Here is a 25,981-nt window from a genome sequence, read left to right on the forward strand (position 1 = left end):
AGCAGCTGCTGCCTGGATGCTTCCCTTCTCGGGGGAGGAGGCAGAACCACTGACCCTTTAACAAGTTGTCCCTCACAGAACAGGTGTCTCCCCCGCCTTTCGGAGGAGAGGGATGGCTGGACACTTAGTGACATCAGCGACCGACCAATGAGAAGTCAGGCTTCGGCAGCCGCGCCAATGAGCAACCAGGGGCGGGCCCGGTTTCCTGGGAGCCGGGCGGACCAGGCTGGTCCACCCGCCGCCGCGGAGTCTCCGCCGCTCACGCTGCGCGCCGCGGCTCCAGCGACTCCCGGCGGCTCCGGTGGCGGCGCAGTTCCCCTGCCCGCGCTCCTACCAGACGCACGGCTCGGGCACTTCCCACCGCGGCGCAGCTCCCCCGCCTCTCGGGCTCCCGCGGAGGCGCGGCTCATGCCCCCGGGCGCAGGGCGCGCAGGTGGGCCGGCCGCCGCGGGGAGATAGGCCCCCGGGGGGACGGCGGCGGGACCATGGCCCGGAGACCCGGGGCGCCGGCCGCCTATGGGGAGGAGTTCACCTTCGTCAGCCCGCTGGTGAAATACCTGCTCTTCTTCTTCAACATGCTCTTCTGGGTGAGTCTTGGGGGTCTTGGGGGGGGGGCACCTGGGCTGCAGGGCACCCCTCGAGCGTGGAGTGGGTCGCCCACGTTCTGAGGAGGGGGCGTCCCGAGATGCCTGCTTAGTTTTCTGGGCTGATGACACTTTGGGGTAATTCATCCTGGGGAGGGACACCAAGGTGGCGCCGCGTCTGGAGGGGGCGAGGGGGCGAGGGGGCGTTGGGTGGGGAGGTGGGGGGAGGGAGGGTAATGCAAGAGATTCAGTAAAGACTTAGGGGTATCCTCTGGGCATCTGTGGCAGGCCAGAAAATGGGTTTGCGAGCGAGACGCGGGTTTTCCTGTTGGCCCAAAGCAGACCCACTGGTACATTCATGATTGGGGACTTCCAGGCCTGGGGGCTGGGAGGCCCAGCAGCAAAGAAAAAAGAGAAAGCCGGGGGAACCCGGACCGTTCCTCCCCCTAACCTCAGAGAGGATGGGTTACAGGGCTTCTTCACCTTTTCCTTTTGGAGGCCTCTGGTGCCCCCCTCCCCACAATGGCTGAGAAGGGGCAGGAATGGCCTCCAGATGTGGATGTCTTTCCCAGCACTGTCCCAAACTTTGCCCCACCTTTCTCAGGATCAAACTCCATCCCCTGGAGCCCGACAGTCTTCATCTTCTCTACGTTGCACCGACCCTGTGTTGGGCTGGAAGGCCAGCAGTCCTTTCAGAATCTTCTGATGAGGGTGGAAAAGTGAAAAAACTCTTGGACGGGGGCTACCGAGATTCCCGTCTCCAGCCTGCAGTTGACTGTTGATTTCACCTGGGCAATATGTTCACCTCTGTAGGCCCTAGTTCCCTCCTCCCCAAAATTGAACCCAGTATAATCAGAGATAGCAGAAGTACTCTGCTGGAGCTAAGAATCTAGCTGGACCAGCTCATGAAATGCTAGCTCAATCCTGTTTCACATCTATGGAGTCCCTGAGCTCCTCTGGGTTTGGGAACATAGAGAGGTCCCTCCCCCAACCCCCATATCTGTTCCAGCTCCAGCCAAGCCAGAGCTGCTGCTCTAGGTGCCCATTATCCCTGCCCATTTCCACCTGAGACCTAAAGTTCAGACGTGCAGGCGGGAGAAAGCATGAGTTTAAAATATGTTTCCTAGGAGCGGGAGCAGACCCAGCATCTAAGCCAGTTGCCAGAAAGGTTCACAGGGGCCGTGGTTTGAAGAACAGACACAAAGTGCATAAGTGCTAGCCTGTTGGGACAAATGAGAGAAATCCCAGAGGGTGGTGATAAGAGCTCAGCCATTGTACCATTTCACTCAAAATGAAGTTTGAGTCCCTAACAAATTCTCAGTTTTAGCACTGGGGAAAAAAAAAAAAAGAAAAATCTGGAAGACATCTTGTCCAGCACCCACATTTTATATATGAGAAAACTAAAGCACAGAGATATTAATTATTTTCATCCAACAAGGTCCAACAGCTGGTTAGTAAGTTTGATCTTGTGGTTTTTCTATTGAACTACTGTGCCTCTAGGGGAAGTCCTTGGCCCAGATGGCTGCTACTGTAGTCAGCAGTTAGCCCAACTTCCCATGGTCTAGGTTCTCTGCCTCAGCTGGAGGTTAGGGAAGAACAGAAGAAAAAAAAATCACCACTACTCTGCCCGGGCTGGGGGATGTTCTAAGGGAAACTCCCTACTTAAGGGCAAGTCCCAGTGAACCCTCCTACCTGCTCACAGAATGTTCCAGCCCAGTGACATGCCATCCTCAGAGCCAGCACTAGGATCCCAGGGACCTCAGATCCACCTTCTGACTTTCTTTATCAGCCAAGACTCTGCTTCTTTTTTGGAGCCTGTGGCACCTCACCCTTATCTGGGTTCCCCAGCGACAACAGCTGGGTGCATCTGTTACACTTGCATTCATGGTCATTTTCTTGGACTTCCCCACCCTGCCCCACCCCTCCTTTTACCAGACAAATGACTTTGAGAGGTTGCAGCCAGGGAGAGAGTTTGGCTCCATGGACCCATTTGCCTTGGTAAAAATGATTCATTCAAGGTCAGAGGACCTTGCTAACCAAGTTGGCACCACCCCAAATTAGAGAAGAGCCCCTTCTTGGCCCTACTTTAGACTCATAAAAAGTCAGAGGCTCTAGAAATAGCACAATGAAGGACAAGAGGCCCAGTTTCTGTCTGGCATCAACTTACTGTGTGACCCTAAGCCAATATATCTGTCTCTCTGTCCTTAATCTTTCTCCTCTAAAGGAGAAAATTTTTCTGCCTCTGTGAACTATTTAAAGATGAATACATCACTTTAGGGACTGTTTTCGTTCCTCAGGACCTGGGGCTGGATCTAAGGAGGCATCTCTCCGTGTCCCGGTGTCCCTGGGACATTGACCTTCTCAGAGGACAGTACTTTTTGGGTGCTACTGAGTGTCACTTTCCCCCCAGGCCCAGAGCCTCAGAGCTACATTCCACACAAGTGCAGTTGGAGATGAAGGGCTGCTTCCCCAGCTCAGGGGTCATCTTTCTTCCCACCACTCCTCAGGGACTGGTTACAGTGCTTTCTTTTTTGTTGGCTTTCACCATCCTAATCAAATTCCCCTCTTCTGCCCAGGAGACACCCATGGATGGGACTGTGGGTGGGCCCTTCCCTTTTCCAGGCAGAGTGCCTGTTCTGGCCAGCTGCTGGGGGAGCCGCGTACGGGTGCTGTTTGTGTCTGTGCTGGAACACAATGGGAAGGTAGCCAGTGTCGTCTGGGCTCACACTCAGTGGTGGTGGCAGCACTGGCTATCTCTGCTGCTGCTCTGGAACCCTGACACTTGGGTCATTTAGTCTGACTCAGAAAGCTGCTGGCTTCTTTGGGAGCAGGACCAATTCCTCCTGTTCGTGTTTCAGATCTCACTTCCCCTTTTACCTAGGAGTTCTGGTTTTCTCCCCAGAATCGTGCTTCTGGGTTACTGACTGTTGGGATCCCATGACCTGGAGTAGTTGCCCCACGATTCCAGAAGTTGTATTACAATCTTTCAGTTAAGAAGAGGCTGATTTTCCTCCCCTCCCTGTGTTGGACAGCTCTGTGCAGAGAGAAGACCAGTGCCATAGTACATGCTTTATCAGCCTTGGGCATACATTGGCAGGAACATTATCAGTGCTGCCCATAGCAGTCACCTCCTTCCTTACTGGTCTTTGTCCCACCCAGGGCAGCAGTTGGGGTGGCTTCTGAGTCAGGCAGAACTGAGACTTCCAGTCCCTGTGTCTCAGCCCATGCTTCCTTGGTGGCTATGCCTCAAGGCTTATATACATACACCTTATATATACCTTGATTGCCACATCCCTTACCTGTGCTGCAATTAGGTGTTTATTTATGTCTCCTCTTCTAGACTTCGGGCCCCTGAGGGTAGACTGCCTTATTCACTTCTTGCTTCTCAGTGCCCAGCAGAGTTTGGCAGAGTGGGTACTTACTGAATGTTTGTTGAATGGCAGCTGAGGGAGCAGCCCCTATAGGGTGAAGGCAAGATGCCCTTCCTTCCTCTCTTATGAACACTAGTCTTTCGAGATGCAGCACAACCTAAAGTTCTTGAGCATTCTTGGTTGGGAAGAGGGGATCCAGCTGTGTTCGTTCTCTTCTGCACTGGGTCCCGTGGCCTAGCACCCTCCTTCAAGGCAGGTCAGCCATCCGCCCCCAGCATGTCCCTCAGGGCCATACGTAATTACTATCTACGGCACCCAGATGTTTCCACTTCCACTGCAGCACAGGTGGACCCCCATCCAGGTCATTCCTAGACTGATCCAGGCCTCTGGTGAGGTATCGTCTTAAAAAAATTTTTTTTTTACATTTATTTATTTTTGAGAGACAGAGAGAGTCAGAGCACAAGTGGAGGAGGGGCAGAGAGAGAAGGAGACACAGGATCCGAAGCAAGCTCCTGGCTCTGAGCCGTCAGCACAGAGCCTGACCTGGGGCTCGAGCTCATGAACCATGAGATCATGACCTGAGCCACAGTTGGACACTTAACCGACTGAGCCCCCCAGGCGCCCCAGGTGAGGTGTCTTCTTTAAGAAATTCACACCCCCCTCCAGGACCACTGGCTTGGAGTCCTCAGTGCACTCAGAATGTCCCATGTCACCTGCAGCACCATCTGTTGTAACCTGGCTCAGAAGCCTTGAGGAAATGACCAGGCATCAAACCTGGAAAAATCCCTCCTGAATGGCAGAGACCTTTTTACCACCCAGCATAACCCCCAACACACACACACACACACACACACACACACACACACACACTCACACACCCGCATACTCACACCTGAATACCTTAGGAAGCAGAGCCCATCCCCCTCCCCCAACTCTCCTCCTTTCCCTGTAAACTAGGCAGGCTTAATAAATGAAATAGTCACATTACCAAAAAAAAAAAAAAAAAAAAAAAAAAAAAAACCACTGAAAAGGAAGACAAGAAGGATATCCTATGCTGTCAAGTCACACACATGCCTTCTTATCTCAACAGCTCTGTTTGCCTTGTACCAAGTAGGAAATCATAAACTTCAAGCAGCCTTTAAAAGAATAAAAGAAAACATGTAGCACCTCTTAGAGTCTTGATAGCAGATTCTGTGTCAGGCTGGGAACTCCAGGGCGATAGTTCAAGTGTTTACATTACTGTGAGTCCTTGTGGACTTCTCTCCCTTGTTTATAACCTTGGGAAACCAAAACCAGCCACGGCCTAAGGAGAAGCTAAGGGGTTGGCTCCAGAGCCGCCCGATGGCTCAGTAGGTTGAGCGTCCAACTCTCTAGATATCGGCTCAGGGCATGATCTCACAGTCATGGGATCAAGCCCCAGGTCAAGTCGGGCTCCATGCTGAGCATGGAGCCTGCTTAGGAGTCTCTCTCTCTCTCTCTCTCTCTCTCTCTCTCTCTCTGTGTCTCCCCCTCTGCCCCTTCCCCACTTGCCCTCTCATTCTCTCTCTCAAAATAAATAAATAAACGTAAAAAAAATTAAAGGGTTGGCCCCAGACGTTGGAAAGGAAAGAGCTCTGTGGACTCCCCCACTCCAGGAGGACAATTCCATCCAATCCAGAGGGAGAAAGCCAAGAGCCAGTCTCACAGAGCTAGTCTACACCTCAGAAACCCAGGAACAAATGGTACTGGGATGGCCCCAGAAGTGTGTGCAGACCCTGGGCAGTGAGAGAGGGGGCCCTGCTTTAGGTCTAGCCGGCTTATCCGAAAATAAGGACAGAGAGGACTTTGAAACTGAAGGTGCAGACCCCTCTCTCCCAGTGTCCCTCTGGATAGGGGAAGGATTTTTGATTCCCACGCAAAGAATGTGTGTCCTCCCCCACCCCCCACCCCCTTCAACAGAAGAGGAGAAGAGATTCCAAGGAAGAAGAGAGGACTTTGAGACAGATGCGCCCACTTCCCACAGACTGGACTTTACAATGTGGAGACAAAGAAGGCCCAGGGCTTTGTCTCGGGGGCTGGTGGGCCCTGTGTGGTGATGCCGTCTTCTCCTTTCAGGGTGCTGTTCCAGGGACTTCCCTCTGGGCCCTGCTGGCATCATCACCTCCCAGTGCTATCTTACTTCCCCTTGAGCTCTGCCCAGTTTGGAGATTACCAGCTGCTCCCCCAAGAGAATTGCAGGCAGCTTCTTCCCACCTCTCGTGATGCCCCCAGGTGAATGCACATGCCCTGGTGTTGCTGTGAGCCTCTGAGGTGGAGAGAGGAAGGCAGCCAGGGGGCTGAGGTCACAAGGCTCAGGAGACAGAAAGACAGGTTCCTGTCCCACTTCAGCGGCTCACTTGTTGAGTGAGTCAGGGAGAGTTTCTTGAATTCTCCCAACGTCAGTTCTGTAAAATAGAGATGCTAACACCCTCTTGGGACTGTGGTCAGAATTCAATGAAATAGCATGTATAAAGTGTTTATTTAGCCCAGTGCCTGACCCTTAGCACTTGACAAAAGACAGCTATTACTGTTGCTAGAAATAGCTCCTGGAGGTCACCTGTTAGGGATGGCCTTGGAGAGCTGGGATGAGTGCTCCTTCTGGCAAAAGGCAGATAGATAAGGATTGAGTCTAGGTGAAGGCTAGCTAACCTTGGGCCTGACTTCCTTCTGTCTCACACCCCCTTTGCTCACATTTCTTTCTTTCTTTCTTTCTTTCTTTTTTAATAATTTATTTATTTTTTAATTTACATCCAAGTTAGTTAGCATATGGTGCAACAGTGATTTCAGGAGTAGATTCCTTAGTGCCCCTTTACCCATTTAGCCCATCCCCCCTCCCACAACCCCTCCAGCAACCCTCTGTTTGTTCTCCGTATTTAAGAGTCTCTTATGTTTTGTCCCTCTCCTTTTTATGTTATTTTTGCTTCCCTTCCCTTATGCTCATCTGTTTTGTCTCTAAAAGCCCTCATATAAGTGAAGTCATAGGATTTTTGTCTTTCTCTGACTGACTAATCTCACTTAGCATAATACCCTCCAGTTCCATCCACGTAGTTGCAAATGGCAAGGTTTCATTCTTTTTGATTGCCGAGTAATACTCCATTGTATATATATACACCACATCTTCTGTATCCATTCATCTGTCGATGGACATTTGGGATCTTTCTATACTTTGGCTATTGTTGATAGTGCTGCTATTAACATGGGGGTGCGTGTGCCCCTTCAAAACAGCATACCTGTATCCCTTGGATAAATACCTAGTAGTGTAATTGCTGGGTCGTAGGGTAGTTCTATTTTTAGTTTTTTGAGGAACCTCCATACTGTTTTCCAGAGTGGCTGCACCAGCTTGCATTCCCACCACCTTTGCTCACATTTCTACTGTTAGCCAGAGAGAAGTGTTAATTAATGATGTCTTTGTATTTTATAGAGCTATTTTATATCTGTCATGGGAACAGAGAACCCACTGTTGTCTCCAAGGACCTTTCCTGGGTCCACTTGTAAGGACTCGTCACACCACCTTGGTCTTAAGGTACAATCCAGTGGAAGTCCATGCCTGTAATTGTTGGCATTTGAGCACTAGATCCAGAAGAACTCTTGTTTAGAGTTTCATCTTGGGGCCCTGTAACTTTTCCTCTCTTATCACTGATGGTTCTGAAGTAGTATCCTGGGGCTAGAATAAGGGTTTTTCTTAAAACCCTCAAATCATGGATGTCTTTTTGCAATTTGCAAGAAAAGAAGTCAAACAAGGCAGAGAATTTTCTCCATTTTCTATTTTCTCCCATGAACATTAGCATCTGTGGCTGCTTATCTGCCAGCAAACGCTAGCAGAAGGCAAAGGGAAGAGGACAAGTAGCACCAAATATCATGGAAAACTAGGAAACTAGAATAGTGCCTGTACTATTGTTTTATGAGATGTAGAGACATGTGCCTAACAGCCTTGTCATCACTTAGTAAATTTTTCCTTAATTCTAGGATAGAAATTTATGTTGTGCTTCCTCACATGACACACTGAGAAGGACACAAAACTATCTGCGTGGTATTTCTGTCAAAAATGTGTCATCTGAGGGGTGCCTGGGTGGCTCAGTTTAAGCATCTGACTTCGGCTCGGGTTATGGTCTCTTGGTTCTTGAGTTCAAGCCCTGCATTGGGCTCTTTGCTGTCAGTGCGGAGCCTACTTTGGATCCTCTGTCTGTCTCTCTCTCTCTGCCCCACCCCCAATCTCTCTCTTTCTCTCAAAAATTAATAACCACTTTTTAAAATGTGTCATCTGAATCTAATTGTGTGGAAACAATCAGATAAATCCAAATTGAGGGGTGTTCTGCAAAACAACTGGCCTAGACTTCTAAAAAAATGCCAGTGTTGGGACACCTGGCTGGCTCTGTCAATAGAGCATGTGACTCTTGATCTCGGGGTCGTGAGTTCAAGCCCCACGTTGGGCATAGAAAAAAAAATGCCAGTGTCAAAAAAAAAAAAATGTCAGAACAAGTGTTGGCAAGGATGTGGAGAAACTGGAACCCTTGCACATTGTCGGGGGGGAATGTGAAATGTTGAAGCCACTATGGAAGAGTCTGGTAACTCCTCAAAACATTAAACATAGAATTACCGTGTGACCCAGCAATTCCATCCCTGGATATATATCCAAGAGAATTGAAAATCGGTATTCAAACAAAAAGTTGTCCACCGGCATTCACAGCAACGCTATTTACGGTAGCCAAAAGGTGGGAACAATTCAAATGTCCATCAAGGGATGAATGGATAAACACATTTTGTTATATCCATATAATGGAATGTTATTAGGCCATAAAAATAATGAAGCGCTCGCCAAAGCAGGGATGAACCTTGAAAACATTATGCTCGGTGAACGAGACCAAACACAAAGAGCCATACACTGTATGAATCCATTTACGGGAAATGTGCAGAATAGGCAAAACCTTAGAGATAGAAAGCAGATTTGTGGTTGCCAGGGGCTGGAGGAGTGGAGGGGATGATGTCCCTTTGCATACCCACATCAGTGTGAGGGAAGTTTTTTTGTTTGTTATTTAGCATTTCCTTACTTTCTGGCGGTACGTGTTTAATGGGTAAGAGATTTCTATCTGGGGTGATGAAAAAGTCCTGGACCATGATAGCCGTGATGGTTGCACGGCAATGTGAAGGTACTCAAGACCACTGGACTGTAACACGGTTAATTTTGTGGTGTACGTATTTTACCACATTTTTTTTTTCAAAGTCAGTATCTTGAAAGACCAAAAACAAAGAAAAAAGAAGCCAAGCTGCAAAGGAGGCCAAAGGAGACTTGATCTTCAATGCATGATCCTTGATGGGATCCTGGATCAGGAAAAAAGAAAAAAAAGGTTATAAAGGACATTATTGGGAGAATTGGGGAAAGGGAAATATGAGCTGTAAATTAGAGAGCAGCGATAGCATATTAAAGTTGACGAGAAGAATTTAATACGTCCAAATTGTATAGGGTATGCCAACAGAGCATTGTAGCTTCCTGGGGCTCTGACACCTGAACAGTTTTAACATTGCCTTACACTTTGGTGTGAGGAGAAAATCCCCCTGATTATTTGGTTTCGGTTTTGTTGTGTTTTTTTTAGAAATCCCCTTGATTAAAGTTTGTGACATTGCATGCATATGAATCCTAATTTAAGAAAGTCTGATATTTAAAAAAAAAATGTGGGTTGGGGCGCCTGGGCGGCTCAGTCGGTTAAGCGTCCGACTTCGGCTCAGGTCATGATCTGACCCACGGTTTGTGGGTTCAGGCCCCACAGCAGACTCTGTGCTGACAGCTCAGAGCCTGGAGCCTGCTTCGGATTCAGTGTCTCCCTCTCTCTCTGCCCCTCCCCTGCTTGCACTCTGTCTCTCTCTCTCAAACATAAATAAACATCAAAAAAAAATTTTTTTTTTTAAATTTTAGAAAGGGGGAGGGAGGGGCAGAGGGAGAGAGAGAGAATCTTAAGCAGGCTCCATGCTCAGTGCAGAGCCCAACGAAGGGCTCCATCTCACGACCCTGGGATCATGACCTGAGCCGAAATCGAGAGTAAGACGCTTCTCCGACTGAGCCACTCAGGCGCCCCGGAGTGTCATTTTCATCATATCACATCGTATACCTGTGATTTACGTCTATTGATGTTGATCTTACTCCCCTGGCTGAGGTAGTGTCTGTCAGACGTCTCCACCCTCTTTCCCCCCCCTCTTCCGTACTGTGCTCTTTGGAAGGAAGTCACTATGAGCATCCACACTTAGGAGTGGGGAGTTGTGCTCTACCTCCTTGAGAGTACACTGTCGACACAAATCATTTGCAATTCTTCTGCATGGGAGATTTTCTTTTCTCCCTCGTTTATTTATTTCAGTCCTTTTTTTTTTTTTTTTAATTTAAGTCCTTTCTATCAGTATGGACTCATAGATACTTATTTTATGTTTGGGGTAATCATTTCATTCTTCCTTATTTTGATGTCCCTTTGGCATACCCACCTCAGTGTGAGGGAGGCTCTTTTTGTTTGTGTCTTAGCATTTCCTTACTTTCTGGCACTGCGAGATACTCCAGGCATATCTTCTATATCTCCTGCTCCAGTAGGAGAGTCAGCCATTTTCCCAAGGAGCCCAGGGGTTGGTTATTTTCATTATAAGGTGATTACTCACCTTATATAAGGATAAAGGTATTGGTGCGCGCAAGGTATTTTATATAATTTGATTGACAACTCTTCAGGAACATGCCTTTTGCTAGACTCAGCTATTTTAAAAACTGTGTCTAGCTTTTAAAAATTTCCAGTGAGGCTTCGTTCTAGCCAGAATATGAAAAGCCATTCTAAGAAGTATCTTTATCTCTATCCTCATCGTGAAAGGAGGTCATTGGTGGTATTGTGGGGTGTTCTAAGGATTTTGTGGCAAAGCCTGATAGAGTGGAAAGAGTACCAGACTGAGATTGGAAACTGGGTTTAGTCCAGATGTTTCCTCTGCACCCATGTGCGCTTGGCCAAGTATCACTTTGCTCTTTGGGCCTCGTCTATAAAAAGGTGAGTGGCTGAGCTCATTTCTAAGGTTCTATTCAGCTCTAAAATGCTATGCTATTAACGGCAGCAGCATTAACTTTGGGAGGGCAGTAGCTTTGAGGAATTCAGGGTGGGAGATGTGGGCAGGAATAGGAGTGTGAAAGGGCAAGCCAGCTGTGACTTGGGGATGAAGAGGGAGATCAGTGATAGAAATACCAATTCTTAGTTAGCTAGTGAGCCCCAGGGAAGCAGTATCATTAGTGATCGTATTAAATATTAACGATAATATTAAAGTCTTCATCTTGATTTTAATGTAACCCGTACCTGCTGCTCTAGATCCCTGGCTGAGTGTGCTTTAGGCTTGTGGTTCTCAAACTTGGCTGCACATTGGAATCACCTGGAACACATTCAGAACTACTGTTGCCTCAGGGCACCTGGGTGACTCAGCCAGTTCAGCGTCTGGCTCCCGATGTTGGCACAGGTCATGATCTCACGGTTCATAGGATCGAGCCCTGCATCGGGCTCTGCACTGACAGCGAGAAGCCTGCTCGGGATTCTCTCTCTCCCTCTCTCTGTCCCTCCCCTGCTCGTGCACTCTCCTCCCCCACCCCCACTCAAAAGTAAATAAATGAACACTAAAAAAAAAAAAAGAAAAAAAAAGAAATACTGTTGCCTGGATTACAATATGTGGTTTGGGTGCAGCTAAGGCATCAGCAGTTTTCAGTTCTTCCCTCCCTGCTCTTCCTCCCATTCTAACGACACTCAAGTTGGGGAAGCATAGGCTGTAGATGCTCTTGCCCCTCTCCCACATAGCGTGCAGTCTCCTTAAGGGCAAGACTACGTCTCACTCATTTTTGCAGTCCTCAGAGTACCTTGTACATAGCAGCTGATGACTTGAATTTGGATAGTGTGTTAGTTTCCTAATGCAGCTATAACTAATTACCACAAACTTCGTAGCTTAATACAACACAATTTTCTTACATTCTAGAGGTCAGAATTCCAAAATGGGTCTCACTGGGTAAAATGAAGGTATCACCAGGGATGGTCCTTCTGGCGGCCCTAGAGGAGAATCTATTTCCTGCCTTCTTCAGCTTTTAAAGGCCGCCCATCTTCTTTGGCTCATGGCACCACACCCCTCCAATCTCTGCTTCCATTGTCATACCTGTCTCCTTCTCGGACTCTGACCTTTCTGCCTCCCTCTTCTAAGGCCCAATAGGATAATTACTCTCCATTTCCAGACATATTTACAGATTCTAGGAATTAGGACAGGACATCTTTTGGGGGAACACTATTCTGTGCTACCCACCACAGATAGAGACAGAACAACTGCTGTAATTACAGGCCCACACAGGGAATTAAGTTACCGTGATACGTGGCATTTCTTTACTTTGTTGTTTTAGCCGTGTTAGGATTTAATCAGAGGCCATCTTTGTGGCAAGTTATACATCCTAGCAAAAGTTTAACATGTGTAGAACAGTGAGGAGTCTGGGAACAACAGAAATAAAGAGCAGGTTCATATCTTTAAATGATTCAGTAAAGGGATACTCAGAACTGTTAAGTGGCTATGGGGAATTTTAAAGGGCAGGCCGGGCTGCTCAATCACTCTGGCAAAGGGCTGTGCCTACAGGCTGGGGGATGACTGAGATCTCTGTTGTGTGGTTGCCTTGCCTCCCACCCATTCCCCCTTGCTCCCTCAGCCTGGTTGTCCTGGGGGACAGCAAGCCAGCTGGCACCTCCAGCCCCACTCACAGCTCTGCAAGCAGCTCCCTCTCTCCCGGACAAAGAGCATGAGGGCCAGTAGATAACACACCTAGTCCTGAGTCAGAAGCAGTGTCAAATGATTGGGGGCAAGGCTGCGTATATAGCCAGGGAAGAGTCCTGAAAGATCTGGTTTTAGATAAGGGTTTCCATTTACTGCTAAACGCACCAGAAAGCAGAGGCCACTGAGGAAAATATCTTTCTGCTGAGTAACTACTTTGACCCTATTACCTCTATAGGGGCCCTATTCCCTTCTCCCACCGAAGCCCCCAGATGGCTTTTTCCAGCTGGTCTCTGTCTTGTAGGACAGTGGAGTCTAGCCAGCCATCTCCTTCCCCACTGAGTTGGTCAAGTCCCTGCTGCTGAGAACTCCCTCTAGCCAGAGTGTGGCCCCAGCAATTGCCATGGTGACAGCCAGCTGCTGCTTAGCACCAGCCTGGGGACTGGGCACAAAGAAAGAGTGGCCGAGAGATGTGCACATTGGGCTGCCCGGCACTCCTGGAGGCCTGCGGTGGGGGTGGAGGGCAGAAAAGGCCCCTTTGGGGATTGTTGGTAGTCTCTGATGGGTTTGATCTCTCAGGGAGAAGCCAGGAAGTTTGAAGCATTTAAACTCTTATTGTGCTCCACACTGGAATCCAGGTTTATAAAGATAAAGGCTCCCTTGCCAAGCCAGTTTGCATTTTACACACCTGTGTTCATGGATGCATTCTTTCCATTGCTATGTGCTTGCATTCTTGCATTGGACACCATTTTGACCTCCAAGAGATTTAGGCACTTGGGAGTGTTCGTTGACTCAGGCCTGCTTCAGCTTTAAAACCTGCCCTTTGAAGTAGTTGGATTCAAATTCAAAATTTCAGAGTTTCTGTGTCACCCTGGAAAAGTTAACTATTAGTAATGACAGATAATATTTATTGTCAGGCACTGTGTTAAATGCTTTCCATACATTATCTAATTTCACAGTGGTTTTTATTTTTTTAGATATAGTTGTTTAAATTCTCGTCTTCAGATATAGAAACTGAGGTTCAGAGATTTGTCTAGCATAGGCCCAGGTTTGACTGGTTCCAAAGCCCAATTCTTAGCTACGGTCCGTAACCTTGTATTGCCTTGATTTCCTCATCTGTAAAATGAGGAGAACCGCCGCCTCACAAGATAACTGTGTTGTGAGAATCAATTGAGATCATCTTGGTCAAAGCTTTTCTTGAAGGCAAAACAGATGCCATCAACTGTATCTCTTGGGAGGACAGAGATGGTCATCTCTGGGTCCTGGGAAAGTCATCTTCCTGCTTCTCTTAAGGTTACTTACAGCACTCAGGGCCCCCTGGTTTCCAAAATTTCAGAATCTGCCTCATTCCTGTGTCCACAGGTGATTTCCATGGTGATGGTGGCTGTGGGAGTCTACGCTCGGCTGATGAAGCATGCAGGTGAGCTATAGGTCCCCCTCTATCTCCCTATGACTCTTGCCAAGCCCCTTCCTCCTCTGCCTCCCTGGCCCTCTAACATGCTTTCCTCAGCCGCCCTCTACCCTGATTTGAGCACCCTACCGCGAGGCATTAGGCCACCCAGGCCAGTTCACCTGGATTTCCCTGAACTCCCACGAATCTTCCAGGATATGCTTACATTTTAGGCTTAAGAAGTGTCTAGGAAAGTAGGTAGGCCTCTGGGAGCAGAGAGTAATCAGAGGCCTTACCCCCTCCCTCACTCTGTCCTGGAGTAACTCAACCTCCATTCCAGTTCTACTGCACAAAGTCTCCAGGAAACGGAATCTGCAAAACTGGGAGCCTAATGCCATTCTAATTCATTTCTGGAGCGCAAGTGGTTCGTCCTCTCTTAAGCCTGGGAACAAAAGCTCTTACTTTGTTATTTGTTAGTTCCTCAAATTAAATGCCACAAACCTTTCTCGGCCCTTTTTATTCTCCCCATCGGAGGAGAGTACTGCCTCCCCATACCTTCATCCAACCATACTAGAGATTCCCCCACCAGAGGGGAACAGTTTTGGAGGGCATCCCCCACCTCGTCCCGGGGTATCACTCTCAGACAGCACCAGGCTCAGACTGAGACAGCCTCTCCCCCAGAAGCAGCCTTGGCTTGCCTGGCAGTGGACCCTGCCATCCTGCTGATCGTGGTGGGCGTTCTCATGTTCCTACTCACCTTCTGTGGCTGCATTGGATCCCTCCGTGAGAACATCTGCCTCCTACAGACGGTGAGTGGTCAGGGACCCCACCAGAAGGACCCTGGCCCCCTCCATATGCCTCCCAGCCTCCTGATGCCATTCCTACCACCATTTCAGTTTCATCTGTCCCACCTACCCTCCAAGGCCTGTGCTGTCCACTCCCCGCTGTAGAGCTCAGCCCAGATGAGTCAGCACAGGGTGGCCACCCTCAAGACAGCATGTGAGAGGCAGCGGCGGCCTTATGTGCGGGACATCTGGGAGAAGTGCCTGTAGCCCCCAGTACCCAGTACTCCCCATGGCCCTGGGAGGGGCTACACCCAAGCATGGTAATTGACTGTCTTCTTTCCCTGCCCACTCCCTGCAGTTCTCACTCTGCCTCACCATCGTGTTCCTGCTACAGCTGGCTGCAGGGATCCTGGGCTTCGTCTTCTCAGACAAGGTAGCACTGGGGCCCCAGGGGCTTCTTAGGTGTGAACCGGAGGGAGGAAGAGAAGGTTCCTGCCCATGCTTAGCCTGATTAATTAACCAGCACTCCTTCCCCTGAGAAGCATCAGCCTTGGAAAGATTCTCCTTAGGGATGAACAAATGGCCTTTAAAGTCACCATATTTAGAGAGGATTTCCAGATTGTAAGGTGTTTTCCCTCTGACAGTTACAGAGGCCAACAGGGAAATAAACTCTATGAACACAAAGTTAAAGCAATCTACAAACTTTAATGGCAAATTATTGGGTAAAATATAATTATCAAGTGGACCGTAGACAATACGAAGAAACTTTTATTTCTTCTGAAAGTTGCTTACTGGGATACACAGAACGAAAGAAGGGGGAAACTAAACAAGATTTTGAGCAGTGTTCACCATATCTGGAAGTGGTCTGTTTAGTGATCGTCCTTTTAATTAAGAACCAGAATTCATTTCTCAAAGGGCAAATGACTGCCAGGAGTCGTATTGAACTATAGAAACTTTGAGAAAAATAGTGGAGCAAGAAGGAAGAAGGAATGGTGTAAACTATGAAATGGGGAGTCACTGAGTTCATTCTGAAGAATGTCCTAGTCCTTCTGGCTTAGTAAAATCCTAAAATGATACAGATCTGTTTGGAGTCTAAAGAGATGCAGTTTCCTTATGTCCACTAGAGGTCAGTGTCTCAGCTTTGTAAGCCCTTTTCCACTAAAATCTATATATTGGATTCTCTGCTTTGCATCAACAAGTATTTTGTGGTTAATAGTGTTCCCAGATAGATAAATCTTGGATTATCTTGAAATGTGGCCTTGAGAAGTGGCAACAGCAGGTCCTGCATTTCTCTTGCCTACTGGTACCTGAGGGCCCAGGGATGGATAGGCTTTTTGGAACTGGCCATCAACCTAGGACTTTGTTCCGATTTCAAGGTTGACTTCAATGAAGAAGGATGGCTACTGTCTATGGTTATTCCTGAAGGGAGGAGCAGGTTAGGGGTTAGTCCTGTGTTCTGATCCCCTACTCATGTCTCTGGCAGGCACGAGGGAAAGTGAGTGAGATCATCAATAACGCCATTGTGCACTACCGAGATGACTTGGACCTACAGAACCTCATTGATTTTGGCCAGAAGAAGGTATGGGCTAAGAGTGGGGGGAGGTCAGCTGTGGTCTGAGAGGCTGTAGGCAAAAATTAATGCCATCCCAAGAGGCACCTCACCCTTCAGGTCTGTGGGCTTCTTCATTACCTGTCAGGTAATGGATTCTGGAAGGAGGTTTGGCAAAAAACCATGCACAGTAGAGTACTTTAAAAGTACTTTTGGGGCGCCTGGGTGGCTCAGTCGGTTAAGCAGCCGACTTCGGCTCAGGTCATGATCTCGCGGTCCGTGAGTTCGAGCCCCACGTCGGGCTCTGTGCTGACAGCTCGGAGCCCGGAACCTGTTTCGGATTCTGTGTCTCCCTCTCTCTGACCCTCCCCCGTTCATGCTCTGTCTCTCCCTGTCTCAAAAATAAATAAACGTTAAAAAAAAAATTTTTTTTTTTAAAAAGTACTTTTAAGAGAACAGAACAGTAGCGTATATAGTAATCTGCCATTTGTATAAAAAAGAGGGAGGAAAAAATATGTATTCATATTTACGAAAGGAATCTGGAAGGATATGTAGAAACAATTCTAAGTGGTTACTTTTAGGGGAATAAGGAAATGGGCAGATTTTTACATATTACCTATTTAAAAGTTAAAATTTTAAAATCATGATAAAATATACACAACATAAAAATTTACCATTTTAACCTTTTTAAGTATATGAAACTGTGGCACTAAGTACATTTCACATTGTTTACAACCATCACCACCATCCATCTCCAGAACTTTTTCATCTTCCCCAGAGAAACACTCCCCGTTAAACACTAACTCCCCACTTCCCCTTCCCCCAACTCCTAACAACTATCTACTTTCTATGATTTGGCTACTCTAGGGACCTCATATAAGTGGAATCATATAGTATTTGTCCTTCCGTGACTGGTTTAGCCACTTAGCAGTTCTTCAAGATTCATCCATGTTGTAGGATATGCCAAAATTTCCTTCTTTTTTAAGGCTGAATAATATTCCATTGTATGTACAGACCACATTTTGTTAATTCATTCATCTTGCAATGCACACTTGGGTCACTTCTAAATGGAAGTGATGCTGCTATGAATCAGAAGTTGAATTTTATTTTATTAAAAAAATGTTTAATGTTTACTTATTCTTGGGAGAGAGAGAACATGAGTGGGGGAGGAACAGGGAGAGAGGGAGACACAGAATCCAAAGGAGGCTCCAGGCTCTGAGCTGTCAGCACAGAGCCCGATGTGGGGCTCGAACCCACGAACTACAAGATCATGACCTGAGCTGAAGTCGGATGCTTAACCGACTGAGCCACCCGGGCACCCCTAAAGTTGAATTTTAAATAAAAGTGCTTTTGAGACCAGTACTGAGTTCCTCTTCCCTTGGTGCAACTTGACTTGGATCCTCCTTACTTTTATGGAGTAATTAGGGGCCCACAATATTGAAGATTCTCTTCTGTTTCCTCTGTATTAAGACAGATATTTTCAACACCAATCCTTTAAGTATTTCAGCCAGTGTTTTTGAACACCTCCTTTTGCCAGCCTCTATATTATGCAGGACCGCAAAACCAGAACCTGCCTTCAAGGAGCTCATAATTGGATGTATAAAAAACAAAATATATAACTTTGGTTGTTATAACAAGATATATAAAGGTGAAGGCCACTGAGAAATGTGAACTCAAGGTTTAAGGTTGTGTTTAAACACAACCTGAACTTACAACTGGAAGCTGGCCACAGACTTTTGGCTGCTGTGAGAATTCCCCCGGTCATCTCAATGTGAGGAGCGGGTGATTCTTAACCTCTGTGGTGGGCTTTGTTACAGTTCAGTTGCTGTGGAGGGAATTCCTATAAGGACTGGTCGCAGAACATGTACTTCAACTGTTCAGAAGACAACCCCAGCCGTGAGCGCTGCTCTGTGCCTTACTCCTGTTGCTTGCCTACCCCCAACCAGGTGAGCCTACATCCCACCTCATCTCCTCCTGGGCAGCAATCTCAGTTACTTTCCAGTTAGGGTAGCCGCTGTTGGGAATCCCCATTCAGTAGCTTGACTGGTCGGTTTTGTAGGACAGCTGTCAGATGTTTTTCTTCACCCCAATCTAATGGCTCTGTTAACTTTTCATTCCCACAGTCCACATGGGGATTCAGAAGGTGCAGGTCTCTAAAGCAAGGAGAACTGAACTCAGACCTCCCAGAGGAAAGGAAGCTTGCATTTAGCAACTTCCAAGCTAGGATCCTCCACGTGTATTCCCTAACAATTTAGGAGTTTAAGAAGGGTGGGAAGCCCATCAGCTAGGGCCCAAAAGAGAAAGTTTGAAAATAGGAGTCCCATTTAGCTTTTCAACTCTTTCCCCAGGCAGTGATCAACACCATGTGTGGCCAAGGTATGCAGGCGCTTGACTACTTGGAAGCTAGTAAAGTCATCTATACCAATGGCTGTATCGACAAATTGGTCAACTGGATACACAGCAACCTCTTCCTTCTTGGTGGTGTAGCACTGGGCCTGGCCATCCCCCAGGTAACTTACCCTGTAAGCCTAGTGGGTCGTATAATTCTGCAAAGACTCCTTTGTTTTGGGGAGGGCCCCTGGGGATCAGCTAGGGTGTCAGGCACAGCTACGGCTAAGGAGCAGGGGATCGGATGGTGCTGACCACACTGGGAAGACTGAGTCAGGGAAAACAAAGACATCACCCATTGCTGAGGGCCCAATCCATCTCGCCTCTCCCAGCTGGTAGGAATCCTGCTGTCTCAGATCCTTGTGAATCAGATCAAAGATCAGATCAAGCTACAGCTCTACAATCAGCAGCACCGGGCCGACCCATGGTACTGAGAATCCATCCTGCACCTCCTCACACTGGCAACAGGCGAGCCTCATCGACCGACAGCAGTGGGTATAGCTCTCATCACCAAATGGAGACTTGGACTCCAGTCCCCCAGCAGCAGTCCAGTGGGGAGAAGCCAACTCCAGCTGGGCAGAAGGCAGGGTGCATAGGTGGCTCAAGTCTAGGAAGGATGACCCTCCTCCTTTCCCCATCCTAGCCCTCACCATTGTTAGAGTTATTTTGTATTCTTTTTAACCTTACACATTTGGGTTTATGGTTTTTTTTTTGAGGTTTGTCTGGGCGGAGATGTTTGGGAAACAGCAGTTGCACAGAGTCTCGGGGGTACTAGGTGCTGCTTTACACGGAGGCACTACAACCTACCGCTCTACTAGGGCTGCTACTGAGCCTGCTGGATGTTTTCTGATTCCATCTGTTGACAGCAAGACCTGGCTGGAGAGTGGGCACTAGCAGCCCTACCTGGAGTCCAGTTAGCATGATACCAGCTCCAGAAGGGAATGGAACAGGCAGTGAGCTTGGGGTCGGCTGGGGACAGTCGTGTGTGTTGGGTAGGAGTGGAAGGCGCTATGTTTACCAAATGCTGCCCTGCCATCCTCCCAGGTAGTGAGAGCGAGCTACATCCTGCCCCTCCCTCATTTCCATGGAAACATGGCAGCAGGGGCAAGGGGGACAACAGCAGCCAAATTCATCCGTCTCCCCCACTCCACCCTTTTTAAAAGGTTTGGAACCATGGTCTTTATAGTCTGCAGCCAGCAGAGGTGGGACTGAGCCATTTGTGCCCTTGAATTCCTCTCATCTGGCCCTCCCTCTCCAGCAAGTGGGGTTTCTTTAACTTTGGCAGGGCTGAGGGAGGCTAGGTAATCCCTCTCCACCCCCCACCCTTCCCCCGCCCCGCCATTCCCCTACACCATAGCTCAGTATTTCTACAGTGTGAAAAGCAGGGACCTTGCTGGGGCAGGGGGAGCCAGAAGTGGCAATAAAAGTTTGTTGACCTGGGCTAAACTTGACTCCATGAATTTTCCATTCTGGCAACTAGAAGGGGGCGGGGGGGGGGGGGGGGGGGGAAGAAGGGCCCAGTGGGTGGGCCCTCCTTCCAGGTGGGGACTGGAGACTCCCCTAAACACAGCACCTTGTGGGCCCCATCCTTCGCTCCATCTCTCCCTCAGCCAGATGCACTAGTCCCCTCCCACAACCCCGCCCTCTCTAGTGTAAATTAGGTCGAAAGATTCCCAACACTGATCTGGGAACAGGGTAGTTTTATCTCAAAACCTGATGTTAATTTTTTCCCAAACTAAAGTGAATTCAGATTTGCTGCCCAAAACTTTTAGGATGGGGGTAGGTAAGAGTACAGCTGGAAATCAGAATCTAGTATTCTCTGTTACAGCGGGGAGGGGAACGAGGAGGAAGGGCATCTCTTCATCCCCAGTCTGGGCTCTCCAGCCGCCTACTCCATCTTTACCTGAAGGAGTCCGTACTGCGGCCCACCTTAGTTTTTAGGGAGGACTCAAAAAAAATTTCGAAATTTCGAGCGGAGCGAGCTGCTGGCTTCCTCGCGCGGGGAGGAGCGTGCGAGGGCAGCAAGCTGGGAGGCCAGGCGGGCGCGCCGGGGGCGGGGCTGGGGCGGGGCCGCGCGGCGCTGTGGGTGGTCCCCGCCCCCGCGGCGGCCGAAGCAGGCGCCTCCGCCCCCTGCCCTGGAGGAGGTGGGAGCCGGGTAACTAGGGAGCTGTTGGGGGTTGCGTGGCCCAGCTATCCGGTTAGTGTTCCCCAAAAGGTCCTCGCCGCCCTCTGCTGTCGGGGGTCTCAGACTGGGAGCTTTGGCACAGCGGGGGCCGGGGAAAGACTCGAAAGAGTCCCTACAGCGCTGGAGAGACAGTCTCGAGTTCTCTCCCCGCCCCCAGTTTCTTCTAAACGAGCCTTCTGCGCCTGGGAGGGCGTCTTTCCAGCAGCCGCCTGGGGCCCCAGCCAATGTTTAGCTCCAGCTAGTAACACAACGGAAAGAAAAAATCATCACAAATAAAAAATTAAAAGTAAGGGCCTTTTATTCTGAGAGAAGAGTTAAAAAGCGCGCTTTCTCTGTGTCGAAGGTAGATTTTATAAAGCATTTTATATTTCTTTTGGTGACGGGGACCTTTTGGGTTAGGAGTTGGGGTGACGCACTTTCCTGGTTCACTGGCTTTGAGGAACTCACCTGGCAAGGGGCTCGTTTGGGGAACTCTTGGAATAAGAGAACAGAACGGTGGTCCGCAGACCCAGGATTCCAACCCAGACTTCTTAAACTACAAGCTACACTTTTACTTAGGTCTCTGCTTTCTGCCCAAGTCCCAGGTCTTTTTTTTTTTTTTTTTTTAAATTTTTTAATATGTTTATTTATTTTTGAGAGAGAGGAGAGACCGAGCAGGAGCGAGGGAGGGGCAGAGAGAGATGGAGACAGAATCTGAAGCAAGCTCTAGACTCTGAGCTGTCAGCACAGAGCCCAAAGATGAAACTCAGGGACTGCCAGATCATGACCTGAACGGAAGTCTGATGCTTAAGGGACTGAGCCATCCAGGTGCCCCCAAGTCCTAGATCTTAAAGGGCCGTTAGCAAAAGTTTAAAAGCTTATAGTGCAGCTCAGTGTTCTTAGCTAGATTCATTTCTCAGTGTCTCTGGTTCTCAGTCTCTCTAGCTTTCTTTCTCTTTGGCCCGATGCTGGGAGGGAAAATGCCCCCGTTTTAAAAAAGTGTTCTCGTTGTTAGTTCATGTTTTAATTTAATTTGCTCCCTGAATTTCTGTTTCTAATAACTTTAGTCTCAAACAAGGGGTGGGGTTAACACCAGTATCTTAGAATAGCTATCAAATCTAGGCCTCAAAGGTGGGTGAATGGAAGAAAATTTTTACGGCAGCAAAATTCAGGCCAGATGGGCAGATGTGGAGGGAACCGCCTGAAGGATGGTGAAAATCTGGCTGGGGTCGACCTGGCAAGAAAGGTACTGCTAGGTTTTATGGGCCTCAAACCCTGAAATTTAAGCAAGGACTCGAGTCCAAGAGTGCAAATTTTGCAGAATGTTCAATGAAATTCTGATTCCCTCTGAATTTGTTTCCTATTGCTGCTGTAACAAATTGCTACAAATTTAAAACAACACAAATTTGTTATCTTATAGTTCTGGAAGTCAGAACTCTGAAATGGGTCTCACCGGGCTAAAATCAAGGTGTGATCAGAGCCGAGTTCCATCTGAGGGCTCTAGAGGATCCATTTTCCAACTTCTAGAGACTACTTGTTTGCTTGGCCCCTGTTTCCATCTTCAGAATACATCAATCTCTACTTCTGTGGTCACATCTACTTTTCCTCTGACTCTCCTATGTCCCTCGTATAGGACTCTTGTGATTATATTGAGCCCACCCACGTTATCTAGAATAATCTTCCAATTTTAAGAGTCTTAATTTAACCACATCTGGAAGGTCCCCTTTACCCTGTAAGATAATAAACACACAGGTTCCAGGAATTAAGACATGGATATTTTGGGGTGACCATTATTCAGCCTACTATACCCTCTTCCCACTCTCATGTATGATTTAAGGTGGGGGAAAGGTAGGAATGAGCTATTGTTAGTTACTGGCAAAAGCTTGAGGTGGGTGTTGTCTGGCCTTCATTCGAGAAATTACCTAACACTTATTGAGTGCTTACGGTATGACAGACACATATTTATGACACAGTTTAATATGTAGGTCCTTTAATATGCTATTTTCTGGGGCGCCTGGGTGGCGCAGTCGGTTAAGCGTCCGACTTCAGCCAGGTCACGATCTCGCGGTCTGTGAGTTCGAGCCCCGCGTCAGGCTCTGGGCTGATGGCTCGGAGCCTGGAGCCTGTTTCCGATTCTGTGTCTCCCTCTCTCTCTGCCCCTCCCCTGTTCATGCTCTGTCTCTCTCTGTCCCAAAAATAAATAAAAAACGTTGAAAAAAAAAAATATGCTATTTTCTGACATGCCCTCATCCTAAAGAACAGATATGTTAATAGGGTCAGGGACCAGTTTCAAAAAGGGGACACAGAAAGCTTCTTCTTCCAGAAGAGTTCCCCTGGGCCATTACTCTAAAGAGGTCAGAAACATTTTGTAAACTGCACCCTCTCCCCACAAAATAAAAGAGTAATTAGATATTCCAGATTGCCGTGGATAAAATACTTAGAGGAGGGAATAAAGTGAGGAATAGCGATGCTCTAGAATTTAGATTGGAAGTTAGCCTCTAGAGTCTTCTCACTACCATGCCAGGAATTTAGTAAATCAATCAGGTGAATGCAATAGCATAGAGACTCCAGAAACATTTTCAACCATCAGTACTCACTGACTAATAAACACAGTGATGAAAGGAAGGGGTAATCACTAATAATGTTAGGACAAATGGATTACAGTATAAGAAGCAACTGAGATTCACCTGTCATATACACTGGATTGCATTCTAGGGGGTAAAATAATTATCTTCAAGAAAAACAAAAAAATTAAAATTGGAATATCCTATTGATCCTAGCTGTAGGGATCTATAGTGGACAGCTTTTCAGTGTACCTGCCCAACTCACGATAATTCTTCCTTCTTTGGAAACAGACTCCCTACCCCTCAAGCCATAGGGGTGAATCTTTTTTATTTTTTTAACATTTATTTATTTTGAGAGACAGTGCAAGCAGGTGAGGGGCAGAGAGAGAGAGACCTACAGAATCTGAAGCAGGCTCCAGACCCTGAACACAGAGCCTGACGTGGGGCTTGAACCCACCAACTGCGAGATCGTGACCTGAGTCAAAGTCTGACATTTACCCGACAGAGCCACCCAGGAACCCCTAGGGGTGAGTCTTAAGGAGCCATATTTATACTGTAAGACATGGTCTCCTAGATAGAGCTAACTGGATCAGTCTTGGGCACTGTATTATCTTCCTAGGCCTACTGTAACAAAGTACCACAAACTGGGTGGCTTAAAACAACAGATACTTATCGTCTCACAGTTCTGGAGGCCAGAAGTTCAAAATCAAGGTGTCGGTAGGGCCATGCTCCTGGTGCCTGTAGGGGAGGATCCTTTCTTGACTCTTCCAGCTTCTGGTTAAGCCTCCAAAGCTTACCCTTAGTTGGCATTCCTTGGTTTACGGCAGTTTAACTGCGACCTCTTCTTCTCTCTTCACGTGGCAATCTGTCTGTGTCCCAATTCCCTCTTATAAAGACACCAATCATATTGGAATAAGGGCCCATCCTATTCCAGTATGACCTCATCTTAACTAATTACATCTGCAATGACCTTATTCCCAAATAAAGTCACATTCTGAGGTACTGAGAGGGTTGGGGTTCAATATATATACATTTAGAGAGGAGCAATGAGAAACTGTATTCATCCAATAGCAGGCACCTAGCCCAAACTGTGTCAGAGTTCCTTCCCTTCAAAACTGAGAATGAGATTCTAGTCTCAGCCTGGGCTGACTGGTCTGGTGAAGAAAGAGAAGCAAAGGGAAACTGAGGCTCAGGCTTCTTATACTTTATGGACTAAGTAGCAGAGAAAGTATTTACAGAAAGAGCAGAATGAAACAGATGGGGAGTGGGGAAGCAGAGAAAAAAGGGGCAGAGGAAGGATGCTCCCGGTGGCCGCTTTCGCTATGATCCTATAACCTTTCTGCAGCTCCGCGGCTGTCCTGCTTTGGGTTCCCTGAGACACTGTAGGCTTCCCGAGAAGCCTGGTTGGTTCGCCCTAAGGAAGCTCAACTTGGTTTCTGTTGCTTACAAGCAAAGCTAATAGAAAAGCTATAATCAGATGAAGATACCCTATTGGTTTTCCTCGCTGCTAGAACAATGTACCACAATCTTAGTGCGTAAAACAACACAAACTTATTATCATCCAGCTCTGTAAATCAGAAATCTGACATACATGGGTCTCACTGGGCCAACACCAAAGTGTTGGCAGGACTGCATTCCTTTCTGGAGGTTCCAGGGGAGAATCTCTTTCCTTGACTTTTCCAGCTTCTTGAAGCCCCTTCTTCCACCTTTAAAGTCAGCAACACTATTTCTCTGGTTCTCTACAGTTGGAAAAATTTTCTTCCTTTTAAGGACTCAAGTGATTGGATTGGACCCACCTGCGTAACTCAAGCTAATCTCCCCACTTCAAAGTCCTTAACCTTAATCACATCCATCTGCAAAGTTCCTTTTGCCAGGCGAGGCGTCATATTCACAAGTTTAGGGATTAGAATGTTAACATTTTTAGGTCCCATTATTTTGCCTTCCACAGATGCATACCAAAAGGTATCGTGACCATTTGTAATAAGATAGCCGGCTAACGGGCCTCTTGGGTGGTTCAGTGGGTTGAGCATCCCGCTCTTGGTTTCAGCTTAGGTCATGATCTCAAGATTTGTGGGGTCAGGCTCTGCACTCACAATCAGTGGGGAGCCTGCTTGGGATTCTCTCTCCTCTCTCTCTGCCCCTTCCCCCTGCACATGGGCTCCCTCTCTCTCTCCAAATAAATAAACCTTAAAAAAAAAAAAAGAAGGCTGAGAGTTTAATGGCCTTTCTTTGTACTGTTTCTTTCTCTTGTAAAAAATTTTCATTTTATTTGAACAACTCATTCTGAAGCTTTGGCCTCCTAAAGCTCTTTTTGAGGAACACGGGGTCAACTCTGTCAGCTTCAAGGACCTTTATTTAGCTGCCTTCTCATAGCTGAAGGTTTAACTATACCGGAAAGACACTAAAGGAGGACATATTCCCAA

At 47.7% G+C, this 25,981-nt stretch overlaps 1 protein-coding gene across 2 annotated transcripts; it reads left to right on the forward strand.

Annotated features, from left to right (window-relative positions):
* Positions 1–251: 251 nt before the first annotated feature.
* On the forward strand, positions 252–20,276 carry TSPAN33 (tetraspanin 33). 2 transcript variants are annotated; one of them, XM_042924230.1, is made up of 8 exons: positions 252–587; positions 14,081–14,138; positions 14,790–14,917; positions 15,252–15,326; positions 16,377–16,472; positions 18,260–18,388; positions 18,791–18,952; positions 19,163–20,276. In XM_042924230.1, exons 1-8 carry the CDS (start codon positions 486–488, stop codon positions 19,262–19,264), a joined length of 852 nt encoding a protein of 283 aa, XP_042780164.1. In that variant the 5' UTR covers positions 252–485; the 3' UTR covers positions 19,265–20,276. The 2 variants fall into 2 exon arrangements, with proteins under 2 accessions (XP_042780164.1, XP_042780171.1); XM_042924237.1 differs by having other exon boundaries at positions 14,793–14,917.
* Positions 20,277–25,981: the final 5,705 nt, after the last annotated feature.

Source organism: Panthera leo, chromosome A2 (assembly GCF_018350215.1).
Source record: "Panthera leo isolate Ple1 chromosome A2, P.leo_Ple1_pat1.1, whole genome shotgun sequence".
NCBI lineage: Eukaryota > Metazoa > Chordata > Mammalia > Carnivora > Felidae > Panthera > Panthera leo.

Bases quoted from the DNA above. Each gene is read 5' to 3' on its own strand.
- TSPAN33 (XM_042924230.1), top strand. From the start codon at position 486: ATGGCCCGGAGACCCGGGGCGCCGGCCGCCTATGGGGAGGAGTTCACC. The intron at 588-14,080 runs GTGAGTCTTGGG...CTGTGTCCACAG, and splicing joins TCTTCAACATGCTCTTCTGG to GTGATTTCCATGGTGATGGT. The intron at 18,389-18,790 runs GTGAGCCTACAT...CTCTTTCCCCAG, and splicing joins GCTTGCCTACCCCCAACCAG to GCAGTGATCAACACCATGTG.